At 45.1% G+C, this 24,905-nt stretch overlaps 1 protein-coding gene across 3 annotated transcripts in view; it reads left to right on the top strand.

The window, feature by feature from the left end:
- The window catches only part of LOC144794349 (hemagglutinin/amebocyte aggregation factor-like), a 52,301-nt gene extending 27,608 nt beyond the window's left edge, over positions 1 to 24,693 (top strand). For all 3 annotated transcript variants that reach the window (XM_078668193.1, XM_078668191.1, XM_078668192.1), the window contains exon 5: positions 24,475 to 24,693. In XM_078668193.1, coding sequence (XP_078524319.1) covers positions 24,475 to 24,517 — 43 coding nt within the window. In that variant the 3' untranslated portion in view covers positions 24,518 to 24,693. The remainder of the gene's footprint in view (positions 1 to 24,474) is intronic.
- The last annotated feature ends 212 nt before the right edge of the window (positions 24,694 to 24,905 follow it).

The raw sequence follows: 24,905 nt of genomic DNA, 5'->3' as shown, positions 1-24,905 counted from the left end.
CGCTTCATCAGATTCAGCATTTTGTTGTTGCTGTTGTTGCGACCATAACGTTTTTGTGTCTGCAGATTCGCTGGTGATATAAGCAAGCATAACGTTTACAAACTCCACTAACCCATTGACCCTGGGACCATACAAGGCCGTTTTTAAATATTGTATGGACATCTTAGTAAGGAACTCTTTCATTTCATCTAAAGTAACTTGCACCCCATTATCTGTAATAAGGGTACTGGGTATACCATCCATCATAAATGTGTTTTTCAGGAGTTCAATGAGATCATAAGTGGTGATATTGTTTAAAACTGGTAATCCACTAGTACAAGCATAGACTTTCTTGCCAACACGGAGTGTTTGAATGGACCAAATGTATCTAGGACAAGTTTGTCCCGTGGTCTGAGGGGTACTTCCACCTGGAACAAAGGTGCCCTTCTTGGATGTTTGTTCTTATCACTGATTGCACACTCCTTGACCTCGTTTTACACTATATTGCCCATACCTGGTAGCCCTAGTCTTGAAAATTGTGATGCTCCTCCCCAAATAGCTCTTGTGGGCCAATTCAGCCATCCTATCCTAGAGTGCCTTTGGGGTTCCATTCTGTCACTTCTCATTACAATGTCAGTGTTTATAGTCAATTCATGCTGTTCCTCCCATAAGTTCTTGATTTCTGCCTGCAATTTGTTAGGTTTTGCTGGCCAACCCTGGACAATTGTTTTTGTTTTACCTACTTCAGGGTCATATCATTCTCTGTGCTTTTTCCCCTACTCCCTTTTTGTTTTTAAATGGCTGGAGTAGTGACTAATGAAAAAGGATCGTCGATACTGTCCTCCTCACCCTCTCCCCCTTTCATGGTAGTCTGGAATGGCAGTTAGCAAGTACATTATTGTTACGTGGCACATGTTTGATTTTAAAATTGTATCCGTCTACACCGAAGACCCATTTGGCTATGCGATGGGTAGCATGGTCTTTTCCTTTAGAGGTGAAGACAAATGTGAGGCGTTTGTGATCAGTGCATAACTTGAAGGGCAACCCCCACAGGAATCTTTTCATTTCCATTCATAACTTGAAAAATAGTGGCCACAATTCCTTTTCCACTGGCATTGGTAGTCAGAACTGTTTTATGCGTTGAATCAACATTTCCTAAAGACTGTGCTTCCAGGATGGCTTGCTTAACTAAGACAAATGATTTCTGCCAATTTTGATCCTAATTAAAATGTTTTACAAATATCGCCATGTATCCGACTAAACCCAGGAAGGACTTCCGTCCCTCCTTGGGCGTGGGTGGTGGTGCTTCCTTGACTGCTACCACTAGATCAGTCCTTAGTTTATCACCATCTTTGGAGATGGCATGACCCAAATATTCCCCGAAACCCACACCTATCCGACAATTCCCATATCTGATTGTTTTGTTTTTTTTTTGAAAACTTTTTATTGAATTTAAAGAACAAGAAAACAGCGAAACAAAAGAAAACAAGGCAGTACGGTACAAACGTGTCACCACGTGATTCGTGGGGGGGTACAAATGTAAATCAGACATCATTGCATTCGAAAAATACTGGGGGGGGGGGGGGAGAGAAGGAGACCAGAAGCAAGCAATACATCTAAATTCCTGCGGAGGAAACATCAGGTTGGGAGGAAGACAGGTCGGTATCAAACTCCGAAATGGGGGGGGGTACATATATCTCCACGGTATGCGTTCCACGGAGTCCAAATTTTCCCCCATTTGCCAGGCCTGCCTCGGGAGACATACACAGTCTTTTCTCGAAACATGGACCAGTCCATGTTCTGATGCCATACTAGAATCGTCGGAGGCCTCTGAGCGCCCCATTGCTGGGCAATGTCACGCTTGGCTATCATGTTACCCAATGTCACCCATCGAAGCTGCGCCTGGGTACAATCATTCGGTTCCCAGATATTCAACAAGCATCTCCGCGCTTCAGGCATCAACCGCACACCCGTGACCTCACTCATAACATCATGCACACGAGCCCAATAGCGCTGTATAGCAGGACATTCCCAAATGATATGTAGAAATGTGGCCACCATACCGCAACCACGTCTGCACAATCCATCCGTCGAGAATCCCATGCGCACCAGACGCGGACCAGTCACATACACCCTATGAAGAATTTTGAGCTGGACAAATCGAAGGCGCGCCGGAATAGCCACCTCCTTCGGAGAAGAGAGCGCAGCCTGCCAATCCTCGTCATCGAGCTCCAGACCATCACTAGTCCACAACTCTCGAAGGCTATCCAGTAGATCGATCCTGGTATTGATTAACTTTTTATAAATGAGCGAGATCGTGCTATCAGGGACATGCCCATCCAGTATCCGATCTTCAAGAGGGGACGCTTCCGGGACGGCCGAGCCCAGGGGAAAACAGACAGGACCGCGTGTCGGACCTGCGCATATCTAAAGGATTCCCTATCATTCAGCCCGTATTCAACTTTCAGTTCCTCAAACGACTTGACTCTACCCTTGACCCACACATCATCAACCCTGCTGATCCCAATCATGTCCCACCGATCGAACCCCTTCGACTGCCATAGGGAACCAAGTTTATCTGAAGCATAAAGCGGCGTGGCATGGGTCGGCTTGTCAGCCCACCCTGTAGCAGCTGTAGCCCGATACCACACCTGCACGGCTGTTTTAGTGGGGCCCGTAAGCGACCTGACGGTCGACTTCGCGTATAGAGCCCTGTTGTAGTCACCGCCGGGTAGCAACCATTTATCCATCGCAAAGGCCGGATTTGGCGAAGGAGCGTATGTGCCATGGTTGATGGCCCCCAGCTGAGAGGCCCAATAATAGCGACGGATGTCGGGGAGAGCGATGCCGCCATCGTACCACGGGAGTGTGAGCTTCGAAAGGGCAATACGAGAACGGCCCCCCCCATAGCAATTGCCGCTGGAGGCCTTCAATCTCCCGAAAATATCCGGCCGGTACAACATCAAGCGTGTTTTGCTGATTGTTAAATCTGATTCTTTAAAAGCAGTAACTGAGTTCCTTATGGAATTATTGTGTTCTTCCTCTTATCATTCTCCTTCGCGTTGTCCTATTTCCTCTCTATGCTTTTTGCTATATTAATAGCCTCTTCCAAACTGGGATTGCTGGCCAATAACTTCTCTCGGGTCATGGGACTGGCGGTGCATCTGACAAATTGATCCCTAATCAAGGAGTCAAACAAACTTCCAAAGTGTGGGACATACCACTTGAAAGTTCAATATAACTTTTCCCTTTTTAATTTTTCCTTTGTACAATTGAAAAGAATTTGTTTCTTTACAGGACCTCATTAACATTTTGATCAAAATGCTCTTCAAATTTGCGACAGGTCAATTGATACCATGTTTATTTGTGCTTCCTCATTTTCATCTAATTTGGGATCCATTAAGCTCTCAAACATCTATCTCCTGTGAATTCCTAAATTGTGCAAAAGGATATGTTGTTTCTTAGTGGGAAAATACACCCCTCCCACCCAATTGCTATCAAGTAGGATTCCAATAATTTCATCCACTTCTTCCAAGGTAGAACCGGGTAACCTACTTCGTTCATGAAGGGTAGGGGTTGGATCATGCTTGCTGCTTCCATCATGAACATTAGAGAGCAATGTGGGACAGGAAACTGTGTTATTTTATATAACCCCTCTGAAGCACAGTCAAGGACTAGTCCTACTTATTATTATTTCTTTTATTATACAGAGTTTTATGTAGCGCAAACTTGACCCAAATCGGGTATCTGAGCGCTGTACATAGCGCCAGTTGAATTACATTAGGACACATTAATTTTTGTTAGGCACGGGGATTAAGTGATTTGCCTAGAATCACAGGATGTTCAGCGTCATTGCCGAGACTCAAACCCAGTTCCCCAAATTCGAGGTCGACTGCCCTAGCCGTTAGGCCAACTCCTCTCTTACTTGTGGTCCTCCCTTGTTCTATGGTCTTACAGTTTGTTTTTCTTGAGGAGAATAAACTAAGTTCACTGGCTGATTGACAACTCAGTCATCCCTTCCAAACACAATTATAAAAGAGATTGTATTGAGTTTTATTGTAAATACAGTGTTGAGCTTATACAAGCAGTCAAAGTACATTCATGTTCGTTTTTTTAAGCAGGGTATATCATACAGTGTTATTCTGCATGTTATGCTAAAGTTAATGTGCGTTCATGAGCTTATTACAGACATCCGTTCTGCTATTGGTAAGAAGAACTGCTCGAGAACTACATTTGAACACGCCCGACAGGACCCACATTTGATGTTATAGCTCTCTGTTATTGTATAACCTTATCAACCAAACAACCCCGTCCTTCCTTGGAACCGCAGGTAGGCCCTTGCCTGTCTCTGGCGTTTAATTCACACAATATGTAAGCATCTACTTTATGGTATTGGAATGTTGTAAGATGGTCAGGTACATTAAATAAGCCTTGCCTAATCTTCACCTTTTCATCTTGGTTACTCCTCTCCACTATGTGTATGTCACGGGATTTGGCTAATTTACGGGCATTGCCGTGTGTGTAGCGTCTGCATGCTTGTGGGGTTCCTTCTTGTCCAGAGCTTTGAAGAATTCCAGTAATACATCCCAGGACATGGCAATAGGTACTTTGCGTAACCCTTGCTTTTCTTCCCTTGGTATCGCCCCGCTTTCAGCCAGACCCTAGTGCTCTAGCTCCTCTCTCCAAGCAGTCAAGGTTGACGGTCTTGCTGATTTCAATCAGCACGTGATGAGACGTTTTGCTAATATGAATGCTAGATCTGCAAACCTCGCCTGCACGGTGTACCCCTTAGGGCATGGGTAAAGTCCTAGTACAAAGCTCCCTGCTGTAGGTCATGTGTGTCCAACCACCACCTCATGTAGCAAGCATCCTATTTGTGCCCAGTATGTAGATAATGCGGGGCAAGACCACATCATATGGATGAAGTAGGCATCTTGTTCCACAAATCCAGGGCAGTTTGCCGCCGCTGCAGGGAACATCGCGTGCAGTAGGTGTGGCATAGGGTATGCTCTCTGGGTAATCATGTTTTGTATACATTTAAAATGTGAATTGTGGGAGACTACCTTGGGGTAGGCAAGGATTGATGCCTAGTCTATATCTGTGAGGACTTCCCCTGTATCGGTATCCCACTTCGCTGGTAGCATGCTTAGGGGTGAATATATGTGCGTCCTTATGCCCGTGTATAGCCACTTTCTCAGGTGTTGTTCTGTTCCCATCAAGTTTAGCAAGTGTACTAATTCATGCGTGGGTGGTTCTAGTCCCTCATGAGCCCACTCACGCCTGAAGTATCGTGTTACGCTGGCATGTGGTAGAAACAGTGCATGAGTGAGACCTTGTTCATGAATGAAATCGTGATGACTCAGTAGAAAACCCTCACTAAATAATGCTCCAACAGTAGTCACTCCCTCTCTTTCCCATTTAGTAAGCCGGTGCCACATTATTACACCTGCAGGGGCAGGGGTAGGGAGTCCCAACATCAGAATATTAGGCGCATAGGGTAATGTAGGTGCTGAATATTTTAATGCCTGTTTCCAGTAATACAGTGCCACCTTTAGCAATGGTGGGATTGCGGGCGGAGTGGACCTCCTGGGACACAATCGGGTGTAGTGAACCTCGCGCAATTATCACAGATGTGAATGCAATTTCCTGCAAATTGCGCCCGGCTAACCAGTGGGCAAGCCATTGTAGATGACTCGCCATACAAAGGCCCTGAAATCAGGGGCCCCCAAACCAGCCGAGTCTGCTGGCAGTTGCAGCTTTCTTAAGCTGACTCGGCACCTCCCTGCATCCCTTATTAGTTCCAGTAATATGGAATCCAAGAGTTTAAAAACTGTGGGGGGAATCACTAATGGGAGAGTAGTAAAATAATAGAGAACCCTTTGTAGCATGACCATTTTTGCTATAGCCAGGCGTCCTTCTACTGACTACGGGAGTGATACGAGGGATCGCAGGGAAGCAATCACTTTCTGTACATTCCCATCGAGGGTGTCTTGCTGTGTTCTGTGTATCCGCACCCCGAGGTATTTAAGGGAATCTGAGGCAAACTCCTCTCCTCCAAAGTGGACAGCACTGGGTGGAGTGCTTTCCTGACAGGGGAAGGCGGGGGATTTATTAACATTTATGGCTAGGCCAGAAAGCTTGTGGAACTGGGTGAAGATTTGGTCAACAGTATGGAACCCGCATTGCAGATCTCTAATGTATAGTGTAATATTGTTGGCGTTCAGGGATAGGGCATGTCTCATCTGCCCAATTGGTACACCCCACTCCCCTGCATCGTCACATAGGTATTGCGCTAAAGGTTCTAAGGCAAGCACAAATAGTATGGGTACAATAGGCATCCCTGTCTTGTACCCTTTTGAATCGTGTATGGGCTTGAAATGTGTGCGCTGTATGGGCTTGTGCTGTCAGAGTTGTATAATAGTTTCACCCACTTCAGAAACTCATCTGGGAGCCCATATTTTTTGGAGGGCTGCCAGCATATATTCCGAGCTTAGGATGTCTAAAGTTTGGCACAAATCTATTAAGAGGCAACCTGCATTGGAAAGGTGCTCTGGGAAAGCCCATATTACTTGATATAGTCCATGGATATTGAGGGATGTGCTTCGGCCAGGTACAAACCCACATTGGTCTGTGGTCAGCGCCATGAAACCGCCTGGTATACGAGCGCTATACAAATTCCTGTAAATTCAAATTATCAGTTTCGTGAGGAGAGGTAGAAGGTGGCCTGCTAGGACCTTACTCAGTATCTTGTATTACGGTATTTAAATGGGATAGGGGCCTGTTATGTCAGTGCGGTCTCTGCTTGATTTTGGCAGGCAAGCGACACTTGCAGAGATGATTTGAAGCAATATTTGCTGGTCACCACTAAAGATTTTAACAGTGTTGATATACTTACAGAATAAATCAAAGAACAACCTTAGGTGGCCGGTTTCAATAAATATTGATTCGTTCCAGAGTTATAAAGGTACAGTCCTGTTTTTGTTTCTCTTAATGGTAATCGGAGGCTGGGCCAAGATCAGTCACATGGATGACTCAGTTAACCAGCCTCACCCCCGAACACACCCTGTTCCGACGGCTACATGTCTGGTCAGTTCAACCAGAGCCGTAGGATTGGACTTTTCCGGTAATGCTGTCTTAGTGAACCACGTCCTGCTGTACAAAGAAACTACCACCTCCCACCTGCAGGTTGCCTCCTCCTTCCCAACATGTGCTACCACAGAGCTGCCACCGGAGGCACTCTGAGGGTTTTTGAGCGGTCACAGAAGCACCGAAGAGCAAATACCTCAGCGTGCCATTCATTTGCCATTGGCTTTTTGGACTCCCTGGGTTGCCGCCAAATCACTGCTACGCCATCCATCCTCAGAGGGGTCTTGCTCAAACTTGGCACAAGGACGCTGTCACACAGCCTTGGCAGGACGGGGTGTTTCTGGGCCGGTACCGCTGTCTTCCACTCAACATTGTCACACCATGACACAGGCGAGGTGTATGACTAAAGCCAATGTCAGGACATATCACGTTGATAGCAGGATGTTGAGAATGTCAGAGCTGGGCAGCCTCATGTAACGCTGCTCCTCACCTCCTGTAATCAGTTTGCAGCTCCTCCTGATCTGCATGCTTATTCACTGGTTGGAATCACACCGTCCACCGAAATAGGAGACCACTTACAGCCTCAGGTCTGTCAATGCACCTTCCTTTATTCAAAGTGGCTCAACACTCAGTACATGGTAGGGGAGGACTTCTCTTTGGCCGCCCCCTGAACAGCCTTAAAATCCCATCCTCGTTGCCAGTGTCGAGATGAACTGACACTCACAGCTGAACCCAATACATGTCCTGTGGTATGTGCTTGAGTGGAATGATATGAGTCATGGAATCAGGTGGGTCACTAACCTTCACTGTGAACCTAGAACGCTATGCTTTGAGAGGGGGATGGGATGTGTGAAGGTGGTGGCTGAGATGGTTCCTGGAAGACGTCTTCTTAATAAAGATGCTAGAAGTAAACATCTGCATGCATGGAGATCTCATTCACCATGAGAAACTATAGTTTCTACAAGTCCCTTGACTCAAAGAAGTCCTCAGAACACGACAACTCCCACGCCACGTCAGAACTCTTCCGTCTCAGGGGGTTCAACAGTCAAAAACACTAATGGAATGTTCCAGTGCTTAGGGAAAGCGGGGGAAGCTGGGTGAGGGGAAAAGAGGTTTGGCAGGGCCATGAATGCAGTAAAGATGGATAATACATAAAGGATTAACAATACAACTTATCATGATGCTTAGATAATAGCGATTACAGCACACCGATCAGTGGTACAGCCTGGCCTTGAACTGTTCTGTTTGTTTTGTGCCAACATTCTACTGTGCCATTGTAGTATCTTGGTTTGGGTGCTATGTATCTTCCCCGCTTACCTGTCTTGCTGCTCAGCCAGTGTGGATGAATAGTGGAATGTTGGTATGTGTGATGTAAAGATAGAATGTGGTGGATGCCTGGTGGATGGATGTCAGTTGAGAGATTGGGCTGAGCAGCAAGGGAGTTGCTCCTGGTGGGGCTTTCTATATTTTTTACTTAAGACCTGATTCTTCATGTAATCCTGTACTGAAGATCTAATAAATGTACCTAATCAACTTACCTTCGGCTACAGCATATACTTATTACAGCCATAAATGCAGTTTGTTCAGGAGGCCTGCTGACAAGCTTTATATCGACTTCTTAGACTCATGAACATGGCGTTTGTGCTGTTTCTTTTAGGTCCGGCCTACAATCAAGTGTATTTGGCTTGCCAGCCTCATGTTTAAAAACACATAGATATAGAGGGCTTTAAATCATCTCTATTAAGCCATCGAGCTGCTCAGATATCTCTCAATTTATGCTTTCTACTCCATAGCACAAGACTGTGAGTGAAGCAACCTGAGCCATTGTATGTTTTCACTTGAAAGGGCCCCTAAGAATAGAAAGATGAAGAAACCTGTATTTCCCAATGACTAATGACTGCTAATACCTTTGCATGGGGTATCATTACCTACTCCCATGACAAGAAAGACATTTATTAAAAGCTGCAATATTGATTTATTATTCTTATTAAGCTGCTTTGGCATATTATTATTTTTTTAGAAAACCAATCTTTAAAGCAGCAAAGGTGAATATCCAAATGTATATGTTGAAGTCACATCCCATCAGGTTTATAAAGGACATTTCAAGCAGTTGCATCGGATTCAAAAGAGACACTTAGTAAAGCTTTGAAATACTGAAGCTTTTGAAGACTTCAAGCAGTTAGATTGCATAGGAAAGTGCCCTTTTTGCATGGTCACACCCACACCATTAACCCCCTCAATGCTGATGGTTGCGACTCTGCTAGTGCACTGGAACCTGCTATCCAGGCCTCAGTAGCAGAACCCACTCCCTAAAAACGTTTTAAATAAATTGGTAACCCCAATTGGCAAGGACTTTCACCCCCTTATAAGTCCCTGGGAAGGGGTACCAGGGATACCCAGAGCATGATAGTTAAAGAGGTTACCAGGGTCTGGAGCACTGTTTGTGCCACCCTGAATGTCCCAAGTGAACAGATGACAGCAGTCCTGCCATTGCAGACTGCAGTAACAGTGCAAACTACTCCAACTCGACTTTGCCATGAGTGGCAAGGTCACAACACTATTTTTAATATATGTCATTCACTTCTAAGGTAGACCTCTTAAGCCCAGGAGTCAGGTTGCATTCTATTAAAGATATGAACATATAATTGCAAGCTTATTTGTCCCTATAGTTGCTTCTTTCCATTAAGGGCTACTTGAAGGGTTCAGGGGGAACATAGGATTACATGGGCTGGTATCCAGGTACCCCAAAAGCTGTCAACTCCATTATGGTCCGACTGAAAAGTGTAATTTTTAGCAACAAACAACTTGTCTCATTAAATCTAACTTTTTCCTATAGTCAAATTTATTGTGACATGCACCCAGGTGGCTACCTTTAAGGTTGCCTACATGGTTGCCCCAGCCTTTCCTGTGCCCTTGCTGGCATCATGCAACTGCTACCAACAAAACTGGGATCTGAACCCCCTGCCAGGAGGTGTGAACGCTCCCGGTGGTCAGCAACAAAGGCTTGCCTGGAAAGGAGATAACACCTCCCTCCCAGACAGGATGGCTAGTGAAGTGGCACATCAGCGAGGTGAGCTTGAAAGCATTCACCATCTCTGATATGCAATAAGGCAGCCTCACAAATGGAGGATACAGTCCTTCACCTACCCACAGGCACATTTGCATCGGGCAGGTGGGACAGTTAGATAGTCAGGAGATGTACACCCCCAAAAGGCGAGCCACACCCCTAGGGTGGGCTACCGGGTCTGTACAGCCAAGGAAGTTTTCTCCAGTGTTTACAAGTGGCAGAATAGAGGTTTCAGGGTAGAAAAGGTGACACACACACACCCCTAGATGTGGTCACCTCAGGGACATATTAGCCTCTGGGAATAGTCGCCCATTGGCTACTTGCACCCACACTCCTAACGCCCCTAAATCCAGGATTTAAAGGGCACCTCTGGCACTAGAAACTCAGATTTTAAACATCTTGCAAGAGATCAGGGGTTGCAACTTTAGGACCAGCACAAAGCAAAGGCGCGAAACTCTGCATCTGTGGCAATCATCCTGCCACAGTACAACTGCTCCTTGCCCAGTGCCAGAGACCGGCATCAAAGCAATAAAGAACCTCTCTAAGCACCAACGGTAAATACAGAACTTCCTTAGACTAGAGATGCACCTCCCCTGCAGCCCGCAGGTAAAAGCATGCTCCCTGAACCAAAGACGATACAGAAAAGGGGGTGGTGATGAACAGAGTGTCTGAATTAAGCAGACCACTCTTACCCAGTCCAAAGATCAGGGCTTGATCCATCACCGTTATTTATCTCACTGCCCCATCCCAGCTCAGAACCTGGCTATATGCAAATTAGTCTGTCCCTGGCCCAGTGCATCATGGGAACAGGGCAGACCAAACTACCAAGCCAATTCTTCACCAGAAAGGAGACAAGCTACCGGGGACCGGTTTCTGGCATTTCAGCCTCTTCGGCCCGGCTTGCTTGAATCCTGATGGAGCAGTGAGAAAGGGACTCATGTCTGAGTATACCCTGCCACACCTATAGTGGCCAAAAACGATACAGAAAAGGGGGTGGTGATGAACAGAGTGTCTGAATTAAGCAGACCACTCTTACCCAGTCCAAAGATCAGGGCTTGATCCATCACCGTTATTTATCTCACTGCCCCATCCCAGCTCAGAACCTGGCTATATGCAAATTAGTCTGTCCCTGGCCCAGTGCATCATGGGAACAGGGCAGACCAAACTACCAAGCCAATTCTTCACCAGAAAGGAGACAAGCTACCGGGGACCGGTTTCTGGCATTTCAGCCTCTTCGGCCCGGCTTGCTTGAATCCTGATGGAGCAGTGAGAAAGGGACTCATGTCTGAGTATACCCTGCCACACCTATAGTGGCCAAAAACGATACAGACAAGGGGGTGGTGATGAACAGAGTGTCTGAATTAAGCAGACCACTCTTACCCAGTCCAAAGATCAGGGCTTGATCCATCACCGTTATTTATCTCACTGCCCCATCCCAGCTCAGAACCTGGCTATATGCAAATTAGTCTGTCCCTGGCCCAGTGCATCATGGGAACAGGGCAGACCAAACTACCAAGCCAATTCTTCACCAGAAAGGAGACAAGCTACCGGGGACCGGTTTCTGGCATTTCAGCCTCTTCGGCCCGGCTTGCTTGAATCCTGATGGAGCAGTGAGAAAGGGACTCATGTCTGAGTATACCCTGCCACACCTATAGTGGCCAAAAACGATACAGAAAAGGGGGTGGTGATGAACAGAGTGTCTGAATTAAGCAGACCACTCTTACCCAGTCCAAAGATCAGGGCTTGATCCATCACCGTTATTTATCTCACTGCCCCATCCCAGCTCAGAACCTGGCTATATGCAAATTAGTCTGTCCCTGGCCCAGTGCATCATGGGAACAGGGCAGACCAAACTACCAAGCCAATTCTTCACCAGAAAGGAGACAAGCTACCGGGGACCGGTTTCTGGCATTTCAGCCTCTTCGGCCCGGCTTGCTTGAATCCTGATGGAGCAGTGAGAAAGGGACTCATGTCTGAGTATACCCTGCCACACCTATAGTGGCCAAAAACGATACAGAAAAGGGGGTGGTGATGAACAGAGTGTCTGAATTAAGCAGACCACTCTTACCCAGTCCAAAGATCAGGGCTTGATCCATCACCGTTATTTATCTCACTGCCCCATCCCAGCTCAGAACCTGGCTATATGCAAATTAGTCTGTCCCTGGCCCAGTGCATCATGGGAACAGGGCAGACCAAACTACCAAGCCAATTCTTCACCAGAAAGGAGACAAGCTACCGGGGACCGGTTTCTGGCATTTCAGCCTCTTCGGCCCGGCTTGCTTGAATCCTGATGGAGCAGTGAGAAAGGGACTCATGTCTGAGTATACCCTGCCACACCTATAGTGGCCAAAAACGATACAGAAAAGGGGGTGGTGATGAACAGAGTGTCTGAATTAAGCAGACCACTCTTACCCAGTCCAAAGATCAGGGCTTGATCCATCACCGTTATTTATCTCACTGCCCCATCCCAGCTCAGAACCAGGCTATATGCAAATTAGTCTGTCCCTGGCCCAGTGCATCATGGGAACAGGGCAGACCAAACTACCAAGCCAATTCTTCACCAGAAAGGAGACAAGCTACCGGGGACCGGTTTCTGGCATTTCAGCCTCTTCGGCCCGGCTTGCTTGAATCCTGATGGAGCAGTGAGAAAGGGACTCATGTCTGAGTATACCCTGCCACACCTATAGTGGCCAAAAACGATACAGAAAAGGGGGTGGTGATGAACAGAGTGTCTGAATTAAGCAGACCACTCTTACCCAGTCCAAAGATCAGGGCTTGATCCATCACCGTTTTTTATCTCACTGCCCCATCCCAGCTCAGAACCTGGCTATATGCAAATTAGTCTGTCCCTGGCCCAGTGCATCATGGGAACAGGGCAGACCAAACTACCAAGCCAATTCTTCACCAGAAAGGAGACAAGCTACCGGGGACCGGTTTCTGGCATTTCAGCCTCTTCGGCCCGGCTTGCTTGAATCCTGATGGAGCAGTGAGAAAGGGACTCATGTCTGAGTATACCCTGCCACACCTATAGTGGCCAAAAACGATACAGAAAAGGGGGTGGTGATGAACAGAGTGTCTGAATTAAGCAGACCACTCTTACCCAGTCCAAAGATCAGGGCTTGATCCATCACCGTTATTTATCTCACTGCCCCATCCCAGCTCAGAACCTGGCTATATGCAAATTAGTCTGTCCCTGGCCCAGTGCATCATGGGAACAGGGCAGACCAAACTACCAAGCCAATTCTTCACCAGAAAGGAGACAAGCTACCGGGGACCGGTTTCTGGCATTTCAGCCTCTTCGGCCCGGCTTGCTTGAATCCTGATGGAGCAGTGAGAAAGGGACTCATGTCTGAGTATACCCTGCCACACCTATAGTGGCCAAAAACGATACAGAAAAGGGGGTGGTGATGAACAGAGTGTCTGAATTAAGCAGACCACTCTTACCCAGTCCAAAGATCAGGGCTTGATCCATCACCGTTATTTATCTCACTGCCCCATCCCAGCTCAGAACCTGGCTATATGCAAATTAGTCTGTCCCTGGCCCAGTGCATCATGGGAACAGGGCAGACCAAACTACCAAGCCAATTCTTCACCAGAAAGGAGACAAGCTACCGGGGACCGGTTTCTGGCATTTCAGCCTCTTCGGCCCGGCTTGCTTGAATCCTGATGGAGCAGTGAGAAAGGGACTCATGTCTGAGTATACCCTGCCACACCTATAGTGGCCAAAAACGATACAGAAAAGGGGGTGGTGATGAACAGAGTGTCTGAATTAAGCAGACCACTCTTACCCAGTCCAAAGATCAGGGCTTGATCCATCACCGTTATTTATCTCACTGCCCCATCCCAGCTCAGAACCTGGCTATATGCAAATTAGTCTGTCCCTGGCCCAGTGCATCATGGGAACAGGGCAGACCAAACTACCAAGCCAATTCTTCACCAGAAAGGAGACAAGCTACCGGGGACCGGTTTCTGGCATTTCAGCCTCTTCGGCCCGGCTTGCTTGAATCCTGATGGAGCAGTGAGAAAGGGACTCATGTCTGAGTATACCCTGCCACACCTATAGTGGCCAAAAACGATACAGAAAAGGGGGTGGTGATGAACAGAGTGTCTGAATTAAGCAGACCACTCTTACCCAGTCCAAAGATCAGGGCTTGATCCATCACCGTTATTTATCTCACTGCCCCATCCCAGCTCAGAACCTGGCTATATGCAAATTAGTCTGTCCCTGGCCCTGTGCATCATGGGAACAGGGCAGACCAAACTACCAAGCCAATTCTTCACCAGAAAGGAGACAAGCTACCGGGGACCGGTTTCTGGCATTTCAGCCTCTTCGGCCCGGCTTGCTTGGATCCTGATGGAGCAGTGAGAAAGGGACTCATGTCTGAGTATACCCTGCCACACCTATAGTGGCCAAAAACGATACAGAAAAGGGGGTGGTGATGAACAGAGTGTCTGAATTAAGCAGACCACTCTTACCCAGTCCAAAGATCAGGGCTTGATCCATCACCGTTATTTATCTCACTGCCCCATCCCAGCTCAGAACCTGGCTATATGCAAATTAGTCTGTCCCTGGCCCAGTGCATCATGGGAACAGGGCAGACCAAACTACCAAGCCCATTCTTCACCAGAAAGGAGACAAGCTACCGGGGACCGGTTTCTGGCATTTCAGCCTCTTCGGCCCGGCTTGCTTGAATCCTGATGGAGCAGTGAGAAAGGGACTCATGTCTGAGTATACCCTGCCACACCTATAGTGGCCAAAAACGATACAGAAAAGGGGGTGGTGATGAACAGAGTGTCTGAATTAAGCAGACCACTCTTACCCAGTCCAAAGATCAGGGCTTGATCCATCACCGTTATTTATCTCACTGCCCCATCCCAGCTCAGAACCTGGCTATATGCAAATTAGTCTGTCCCTGGCCCAGTGCATCATGGGAACAGGGCAGACCAAACTACCAAGCCAATTCTTCACCAGAAAGGAGACAAGCTACCGGGGACCGGTTTCTGGCATTTCAGCCTCTTCGGCCCGGCTTGCTTGAATCCTGATGGAGCAGTGAGAAAGGGACTCATGTCTGAGTATACCCTGAACCAAAGAATCACTGGCCATCACACCTGCCACAGGATAGCCCAAAAGAAAGTGGTCCAGTGCAGTGTGGGAAATGTAGTTCTGACCTGCACCATGTTCCAGACAGCTACTGTTTTCCCTTGGACTCCAGCACATCAACGTAACCCAAGACTGCGTTTGCTGCAGCTAAGGCTCGTTGGTGGTGCATGCAGCTACCACTATCTTTGTTCAACACAGTGCCTCAAGGGAAATCCACAGCATCTTCACCTGGTCACCTCAGTGGCCCCATTGTTGAGTTTTTGCATCTGATTCCTCGCTATCACCATCTTAGTGGCAAAACCAGCATCACCGCAGCTCCACTTCAGCATCAAAGTCAGCCAAGACAACTCTGCACCTGGGCCTCTCCAGCCAGATAAAATTAAACCTAATGTCGTAGCTTGGTCCTGGGACCAGCATCACCTTAACCCCCAGTGGTTTCCACTGGGCTCGAGCTGCAAGTGACCAACTGTCACTTGTCATTTTCTCCATTGACCGCAACATTAACGTTATGCTGTAGTGAATTACACTGATTTATTTTTCCTTCTGAAATCCATAACTCCAGTTATACTTATCTGATTGTGTTTGTTTTGGTGTCTACATTTATATAAAATTCTGCTCTATTTTTATAAATTGGTGTTGTATTTCTTTTGAGTCGTGTCTATTACTTATCGTCCTTTTTGGTACATGGAAATGTTTAACACATGCTGCTATAGAAAAGCCTGCCTGATCTGTACCACACTACCAGGACTGAGCTAGAGATTTATTAGTGTGAATCTAAAAGACCTATCTTTGGGGTATTGTGACAGCATTGCATAGCAATGTCTAACCAGCCTCACTACATAATACTCCACTTTCCTAAAGATTGAACTCAATAGAGACATGTATTAAGCACCTAAAATACAGTGGCTTTGTGAAAGACTGTAGTGATTAACTACAAATACACGCAAGTCAATTAAAAGATTTATTATAGTTCAGACAAATACTGCACAGCAGTGTTCACGTGAATTAGTCCCTACAGCAACTGTCAAATGGTATCTCTAAAGAAATCAGAATACACACAACTCCACAAGTTCTACGGAAAGTCAACCCAGAACGTACCACTACATTTACAAAAACATCTCTCAGTTATAGAAGATAAATATAACAAAAACCTAGATAAAAATATGAGAAACAGAAAATAACAAGACACAATAAAAACAAATATCTAACCCTTGTCGAAATACTACCCAATATAACTGTCAGATGATAAAATAATTTTACATCAGCAATATCAAATGATTTTACATCAACAATAGCTTATTGGAACATCACAATGCTGCTTGCTCCTACATGGCCCAATGTGGACCTCTTCATTTTCCCAATCCCTTTCGAAGACAATCCAAAATTGGCATTTTTAGTACACTCACCACAATGTTCCATGTTGGCCTCTCCATCATCCCTTTGGTGATTCTTCAACTTAATAACCCTGGCAATGTTCCACCATTTTTTGTTGTTCACTCTAACAGCAAATCCACAAGTTTTGTCCACAATTATGGGTTCTGAAAACTTCATACAGCCTTTCTTAGTGTGAACAGGAACTTCGACTCTTACCATATCCGAAAGCAACAATTGCTGAAGAACTACCCTTTTTCTCATATCAAAATATTCTCTTTGCTCTTTTTGGGCTCCACCAACATCAATCCGACAAACTCATTTTGACATCCAACCTGAAATATTTTCGTCAAAGGTTTTCTGCCTCTCCACAACTCTAACGGTGAAACTTTGGTTGATGAATGGGGAGTGGTATGGTAGAACTAAAGCATGAAACGCACAGCATTTTGTACCACACACTTGCTTGCAATAGCCCACGGTACACAATTGTTCAAAACCCTATTCATGCCTTCAACATGACAGTTCATCTGTGAATGATATAATGAACTCCTGCAATGGTCAAACCTTCCTTGTTGCAGGAAACTTTGAAGTTTTGCTCTCACAAATTGTACTCCATTATCCGAAACAACTGAAGATGGGAACCTCGCTCATAAAAAGATGTCCTTTAAGAAATCAATAACATTCCTTGAAGTAGGTTCTCCAAACAAACGAACCGTAGGCCTCTTGGAATAGTAGTCTATAACAACCACTGCTAATCTGGATAAAACAGGCAAAGAACTGAAAGGGCTAACCAATTCGATATCCTCTTTCTCCCAAGGTCTATTGGGGTAATCTCTGGGTTGCATGGGCAGAACTCCTACGTTGAACCCCTTTTTACCACTGCGACAAACCACACACTTCTCAACCAATACATCAACTCCTTCCACCATGTGGACCACCAGAACACCTCCCTCACTCTGCGTTTAGTTAATGTCGTTACTAAATCTCCTTCATTTGTACCACACATTAGTCTAGTTCTCAAACTCTCAGGAGGTATCAATATTTCTCCATACATTAGAATGCCATCTTCCACAGAGAGTTCTTGAGATGCTTTCACAGAAATTTGAAATTGGTATGTAACATACTTCTCCTTTGACCAGCCTTCCTCAACACAATCTGTCCAAGAACCTCATCTCTAGATAACTCTCTCCTCCACTCCATTTCACAAATGGCACACATACTCTCCACATCAATGGGCACTATAAAGCAATCATCCTGATCTTTTTCCTCCATAGAATCAACATTAGTCTCAACAAAGGGAAATCTTTGTTACCAGGCAGATATACCACTTAAAAATCGTATTGTTACAGCTTAGTGGACAACCTGGCAATGCTTGGTGTGTGCTATTTAATCTTCTCACCAGAAAGTATAGAAACCAACGGACTATGGTCCATTCGTAGAACAAAATGGTTACCCCAGATGTAAGCATGGAATGTCCTGATCATCCGCCAACAGGCTAACAGTTCTTTTTCACCGACCGAACAATTGGTTTGTGCCCCTCTCAAGACCCTAGAGGCATAGCCTAATGTGTTTTCTGTACCCTCATTGTTTTGAGTGAGTATTGCGCCGCTGGCATCAACAGTGATGGTGCATTTTCTTTTAGGATCAAAAGGTCTGAGAATCTTAGAGCCAACAAACTGAGACTTAGTCCATTCAAACACGTCCTGACAGCTCATGCCCCATTGAAATTGTAGTTTTTTTTTAATATGTTGGGGTGTGGCTTAATATGGAAGGCATAGTCTGGTACCAATCTTGAGTAGAATTCACAAAGCCTAAAGAAAGATTTCAAACCACCCTTTCCAATAGGTGCAGCAGCATCCACAATTGCTTTGACTAAACCCGGTCTAGGTTGAACTCAATGTTCAGACACTACATGTCCCAAATATTCTACCTTTTCTTTTAGGAACAGACATGTTTCACTTGTAAGAACAACCGCTTTGTCCTGCATAATCCCCTAGACTTCCATAAAGGTTCTAAGGGTGGGCGTAGTTGGCGGAGTACCACTACACAGAATTCGGTGGCCGTGAACTACACTACACAACTCCCATCTCATCCCAATTAACAAAAGTGAAACCTCACATATCCCTGATAAAATAAGAAATAACTCTATTTACACATGCAAAAATGCAAATAGTCATCTGACAAAAGTGAAAATGAAAATACAGCAAGCAATGAGAGAGGCGATTATTGTGGTGTCCTCGCTAACCTAGGGAGAGAACCAAGCAGATGCCTTGAACACAATGAGCACATCATGCTGAACGATTCAGTGGTGGTTCCATCCTCCTAGGACCACCCCAATCATAGTTATGGGCCAAAATATAATCCCAACCAAAGGACCTGCAAAGCATTATGGGACGAGATTATAGAGGGCAGTGAATAATATAGTATCCAATATCAAAACATTTCTAAAGGGGCAGGCTCTCCGGGCTCAGCTGAGAGCTAATGCTATAATATTCACAGCACTCTAGAATCTCGCTCCATAATGCTTTGCTTGGCCTTTGGTTGGCATTGTATTTTTGCCCATAACTTTGCTTGTGGTGGTCCTATGAGGATGGGACCACCACTGAATCGTTCAGCATGATTTGATCTTTGTGTTCAAGGCATCTGCTTGCCCTACCCCCAGGTTAGGGGGGCAAAATCATCACCTCTCTCATTGCCTGCCATTTTTCAAAGGTCACTTTGTGAATTGGTCATATGCTATATAACCTATGCCTAGGTTAGGGTGACCCCAAAATCATCACCTCACTCATTGCCTGATATTTTTTCAAAGCTCACTTTTGTGAATTGGTTATATGCTTTTGAGCATGTAAAGGTAAAGTTGTTTTATCAAAGGGTTGTGGGTGCAATAGCTTACTGTAGAATTTGTGCATGAATTCCATGTTATGCATATTAATGAAACAAAAATATTGTGTTTTCTATGTAATGCATTATAATAGAACAGAAATTTCACAAACCTTTAGTAAAACAACAAATAACTATCTTTACATGCTAAAATTCATATAGTCATCTCACATAAGTGAAAATATAGTAAGCAGTACCTTCATTTAAACAATACATAATTCATTCTTTACATACTAAAATTCATATAGTCATCTCACGAAAGTGAAAATGAAATTATATCAAGCAGTAAGAGAGGTGATGATTTTTGGGTTCTCCCTAACCTAGGGAGAGAACCAAGCAGATGCCTTGAACACAAAGAGCACATCATGCGGAACAATTCGGTGGTGGTACCATCCTCCTAGGACCACCCCAAGCACAGTTATGGGCAAAAATACAATCCCAACCAAAGGCCCTGCAAAGCATTATGGGACGATATTCTAGAGCGCAGTGAATACACAAGAGGACCATCTCATATCAGCTTACCACACCGAGAACGTGTTGTGTGGCTCAGGTTTTTAACAAAATTGATAGTATATATTACCCAGTGGTAATCACCACTGGGTAGTTATATATAGGATTGCGTTTCCATAGGAAAGGCAATTTGGTTTGCTTAGAACGATGGTGTTCTTTGATGAATCTCCTCGATACTTTCCACAAAAATAACTTCTTCCACCCCAGCTTCATCTTGGAAAGTTACAGGGTGGTCCACCAAGCAGGGACTGAGAAAAAGGGGGTTCCAAAACACGTTTTCCCCATAGTTTTTTCCATAGGAATTTCAAACACAGCTACAGCCCAAACACCTGAAAGGATTTACACCAAATGTGGCTGAAAAATTGATCTTGGCCAAGAAAGAGTGATTTTTGTGATTTGGTGTAAATCTTTTTTGCAGTTTTTGAGAAATTAAGGCTCAACATGTTTGTATATTTCACACCGTGCAGGACCTGCAGGGCCAACAGATCTCCGGAGGAGATCCGATTGGCTGACATCACATTAACAAGTATGGGGTGGCAGCCATCTTCGGACCCCGCATGGGGTAAAAAAAAAAATATTTTTTATTTTGCCACAAATTTGCTGAGGACCCACAGCAATTTAAAAAATAAAAAAAGCATGCTCTACAATTAACCACCTCCTTGAGGTGGGTCAGGGCCTGTGGGAGTGGAGCAAAATATTCCTATTGGGAAGTGGGGTGCACAGCCCCTCTTTTTGACTCTTAAGAGCCAAGGGGCTGAATTCCATTTTTAAGGAGGGGTGAAAGCTGGCACCTCTCCGAGAATTATTAGGCCCCGGGGACCCCATTCCCCAGACCCAAATGTCATGGAAAGGTGAGGGGACTGATTAAACCCACTCTCCGAACCTAAATACATCCTGGAGACCCTACACCCCAGGGAGCAGACTTTTGTTTTCCTGCTTGTTGACATGAAAGTACACATTTCTCCCGCCCGACAGGAGCAAACAAAAACAGCAGCTCCTGCTGAGCTGGAAAATGCTGACTCCCACAGAGCCAAGAGAGGGTACATTGGGGAAACTGCAGTGGCCCTTAGGCTCCCTTCACAGCTCCAACCTTGTTGTATGGTTGGTACGCCGGGTGGGCACCGAGGCACCCACTGACAAAGAATACAGGCCCAAGGGGATGGGGCACCAGGCTATCTAGAACCTTTGAGGAGGGGGCTGCATGCCCCCCTTTTCAGGTTAAGTGCAGCCCTGAGGGATGGAGTGCTTGGGCCCGTTATCACTCAGACTCCCTCCTCTTTTGGATGTAGTTTGTTTCTGAGTAAATTGGGTCCCCGAGTCCTAATAAGACTCGGAGAGGGGACTGGGCGCCCCCACTTAACAGTTATGTTTTAGCTCTGTGGATGAAGTCTCCGGGGCCACTATTGTTTCAGGAAGGGGGCTTTTCTCCCCTTAATTTGCAAAAAAGAGGCTCAGGAAGGAGGCACCTCCACCTCCTTCTCTACATAAAAAAAATAAAAATGGGAATGGGGTCCACGGGATACAAAGTGGCTTGCGGGTGACTGCTCCAATGGGTTGGACACAGGCCAAAGGCCATGCATGGAGTGGGTTTTGTTGACTGCGGGGGGGCTAGGCTTTACCTATGGTAATAAAATACTACTTTACACCAAGAAAAACTAGAAATTCACTGAAATATTAAGGTTAAAGTAACATTATAGTTAGGTGAAAATTTAAATTACAACATAACGTTTTAAACAAAAATAACTACTGAAATTCACCAGTTACAGTTATCTCAAGTAACTATAACTTGTGTCCTAAAGTAACTATAATTTGATCCCTCACCATGCACTCCTAATTACCCCACTTACCCCACTTATCACATTACTCGTGACATCTTCTATGACATTATTTTTAATGACATTTTTGGTTATATCACTGCAACATTTGCAATTACATCAATGATGAGAAAACTGTGCATGGCGGGAGCACAAGTAAGAGTTATTTATAATCACTATAACGGGTTTTCTCAGTGAATTTCAAGGGTTTTTTCAGTGAATGTATAAATATATATATATGTATATATTCACTGAAAAACTATAGGTTTCAGGTACGTTATAGTTAGAAATTAGCATTAGAAAAAACCTTAGAAACGCACTCATCAAAACCATAGGTCTCAGGGACGTTTTAGTTAGCTGGACATTTCGCTCTTAGAAAACCATAGAAATTCCACCGTTATAGTTAGTTCAGCTAACTGTAACTCACGCACCCGCAATGTACTGCTCATGACGTCACATATTACATCATTCATGACATGGTCGGTGACATCACTGATGAGATCTCAAATGACATCACTGATGACATTATCCACGTGAAAATCTGATGCACCTCTTCACACTCTAATATAATCTTTGATACACCCACTGTAAAATACAGACTACCATTTTCTAAATTATAGACACATCAGTACCAGTTACTACATACGCATTCATTGATTCCTAGGTCTACACACACATCAACTCATTCATTCATACAATATGTAAAGGGCTGGTTGGGCCGGCCCCATAACAGATAGTAGCAGGAACCTGCTAACAGAAAGAGTTCCAAAAGTGGATGGCTTCATTCTGAAGACTGCAAAGGGAAAAACAAGCTGAGGACAACAACAAAGTGAGAAGAGACTTCAGCAAGAGCTTAATGTTGAGGAAAACAATTGAGAAGAAAGCCTGCAATGAAAACTTTAAACTAAGGAAAACAGAGTGAGGAGATGAAAGACTGCAGTGAGAGCTTTACACTGTGGAAAACAACAGAGTGAGGAGACGAAAGACTGCAATGAGAGCATTAAACTGAGTTTGGTAAAGGTTAGAAGTGGATGAATTGTGCGCTGATGTAGAGTCGGTGGTAGTATTTTAAATATACTTTGGGACTGCTGCTAAGTGAAGTAACTTTTGTCGTGAATAAATGTCACTGGGGGCACAGGTTTACTGTTTGGGTCTTACTCTCAATTGCTCTTTGTGCAATGCACACCCTTTATTTTTATTTCACTCACCAAGGATCCAAATTTACACTCTTCTATTTTAGCATTTGTTTTTTAGAGCGCCCGCTTATTGGCTTGTACCCACGTCAGTGCACATATTACCACTTGTGAAACTCATCAAAACCTTCACTCGCGCACAGTGGCAGATGTTGAGGGGAACAGATTCTGGAGTAAGGACTGGTATCCTGTTCCCTTAATGTAAATGGATCTGGGGAAGAGGGGCTGGGGCTGGCTTTATATGAAGTGAAAGGCTACTTGAGGACATGTATCCTTGGGACTTGTTTGAAGGCTGGTAGACTAAGTTGAGTACTCACTTTGATGAAATGCCCTGCGGACATTACTGTTCAAAGATGGCTGCCACATTTAGAATCAGTCGCTACTTTAAACGTATGGAGTTGTACTGGCTAAAAACAAAGTTTCACCAAGTGTGGCACCAAGAGCTCTCTGCCTGAGTACCAAGCCATCTCTGCTGCAGCAGTGGCATGTAGGGACTGCTATGAAGTGGCACCTGTGCCGCATGCTGTTGGTGGCCACATCTGAGCCTGTCCCAAGTGCCATGTTTGGTCTGCTTCAGCAGGCTCCTTCAGAGTTCAGTAGGTAGTGTAAAGTCGGGAGAATACACCCCATGCCAAACAATACACCTGCTAAGGCTACCACATTCAATGCAGTAAACCGAAAAGCACACAGTGATTGGGTCAAAGTGGCCATGCACCAAGGTTTACTGAGCAGTGGGACAAACTTGAACATGCAAGAGGATTGGGTAATGGTGCGAATCGGAGTATGCAGTCAAATGTTTTGAGTGATTGTGTAAATATGGGCACATGTTCAAAATGTGGGTGTGTTGGTGCAAGTGACTGAAGGTGCGGTGCTGAGCTCGCACTAATGATTTCTAAGAGATGTTGCGAAGATGAGCATGCCCAAACACTTGGGGATGGTACACATATGACCATGCAGGCAGAGCATTCAAGCGATGCTGCATATGAGCTCACAGGCAAGATTTTGGAACGAGAGCGTGCATTCTAAATTAGGGAGTGACTGTGCAAGTTTAACATTCAGTATGGACTACTGAATGGTGAAATTCAAACATGCAGTAAGGATTGATACTGGGGCAGGTTTGAGCACGCGCCAAGGATTTAATGTGTGATGGGGTCAATCTGAAAATGCATAATGAAGGGAGTGCTTAGCATATTGTGGCCAGTCTGGTCACTGACATAATGGCAGTAGGTGTTGACATATGAAGGACCCTGTTGTAAAGCTTACACGTGCTTAATATTGGAAATTATTGATATTTTTATAACACCCTTTCCAGTGATGTCTTTGATTCCTCCTCCAAAGCATTAATTCCAAGGATCCAATAGGTGGTAATACCCTACAAATAGTTACATGTTTGTAATCACCTCAGAATTGATGAACCTAAATACAAGATTTTTTCCACTAGACTTCTCTGATCATAAAAATGTTCTTTTTTAGGGACCGTCGATGGAAATACCAGCACTGTGCCATAAGAGCGTGAGCATAAAGGACGCGGCAGGAGAGCGCCTCTGTGATTGGAGCTTCGCCCCTGTGTGCAGACACTACATTTGTGTTTATGTATCAATTAACATTTTCTGATATCATCAATCTGTATCTCTCATTAATGTATGTATTCAACACTAGATTACCTCTTCATTAATAAATTATCTAGCAGACGTTCCTTTGTGGTTAGGCTTCTTTGCGAAGGATGTGCTGTTCTTTGACCTGGATCTTTGTCCCTAATCATTAAACTTTTGATTATCCCAAGTCCTGAACAGAGTGGGCTTCAGCTGGTTATAAAAAACAAGGGGTTTTGATTGACCTGTGCGGAGGGAGGAAGGGTTGAAAACTCAATCAATTCATGGAGGTTGGGTAAGAGAAGACATGAT

This window comes from Lissotriton helveticus, chromosome 1_1 (genome assembly GCF_964261635.1).
Source record: "Lissotriton helveticus chromosome 1_1, aLisHel1.1, whole genome shotgun sequence".
Taxonomy (NCBI): Eukaryota; Metazoa; Chordata; class Amphibia; order Caudata; family Salamandridae; genus Lissotriton; species Lissotriton helveticus.
This window is presented reverse-complemented; position numbering and strand designations above follow the sequence as displayed.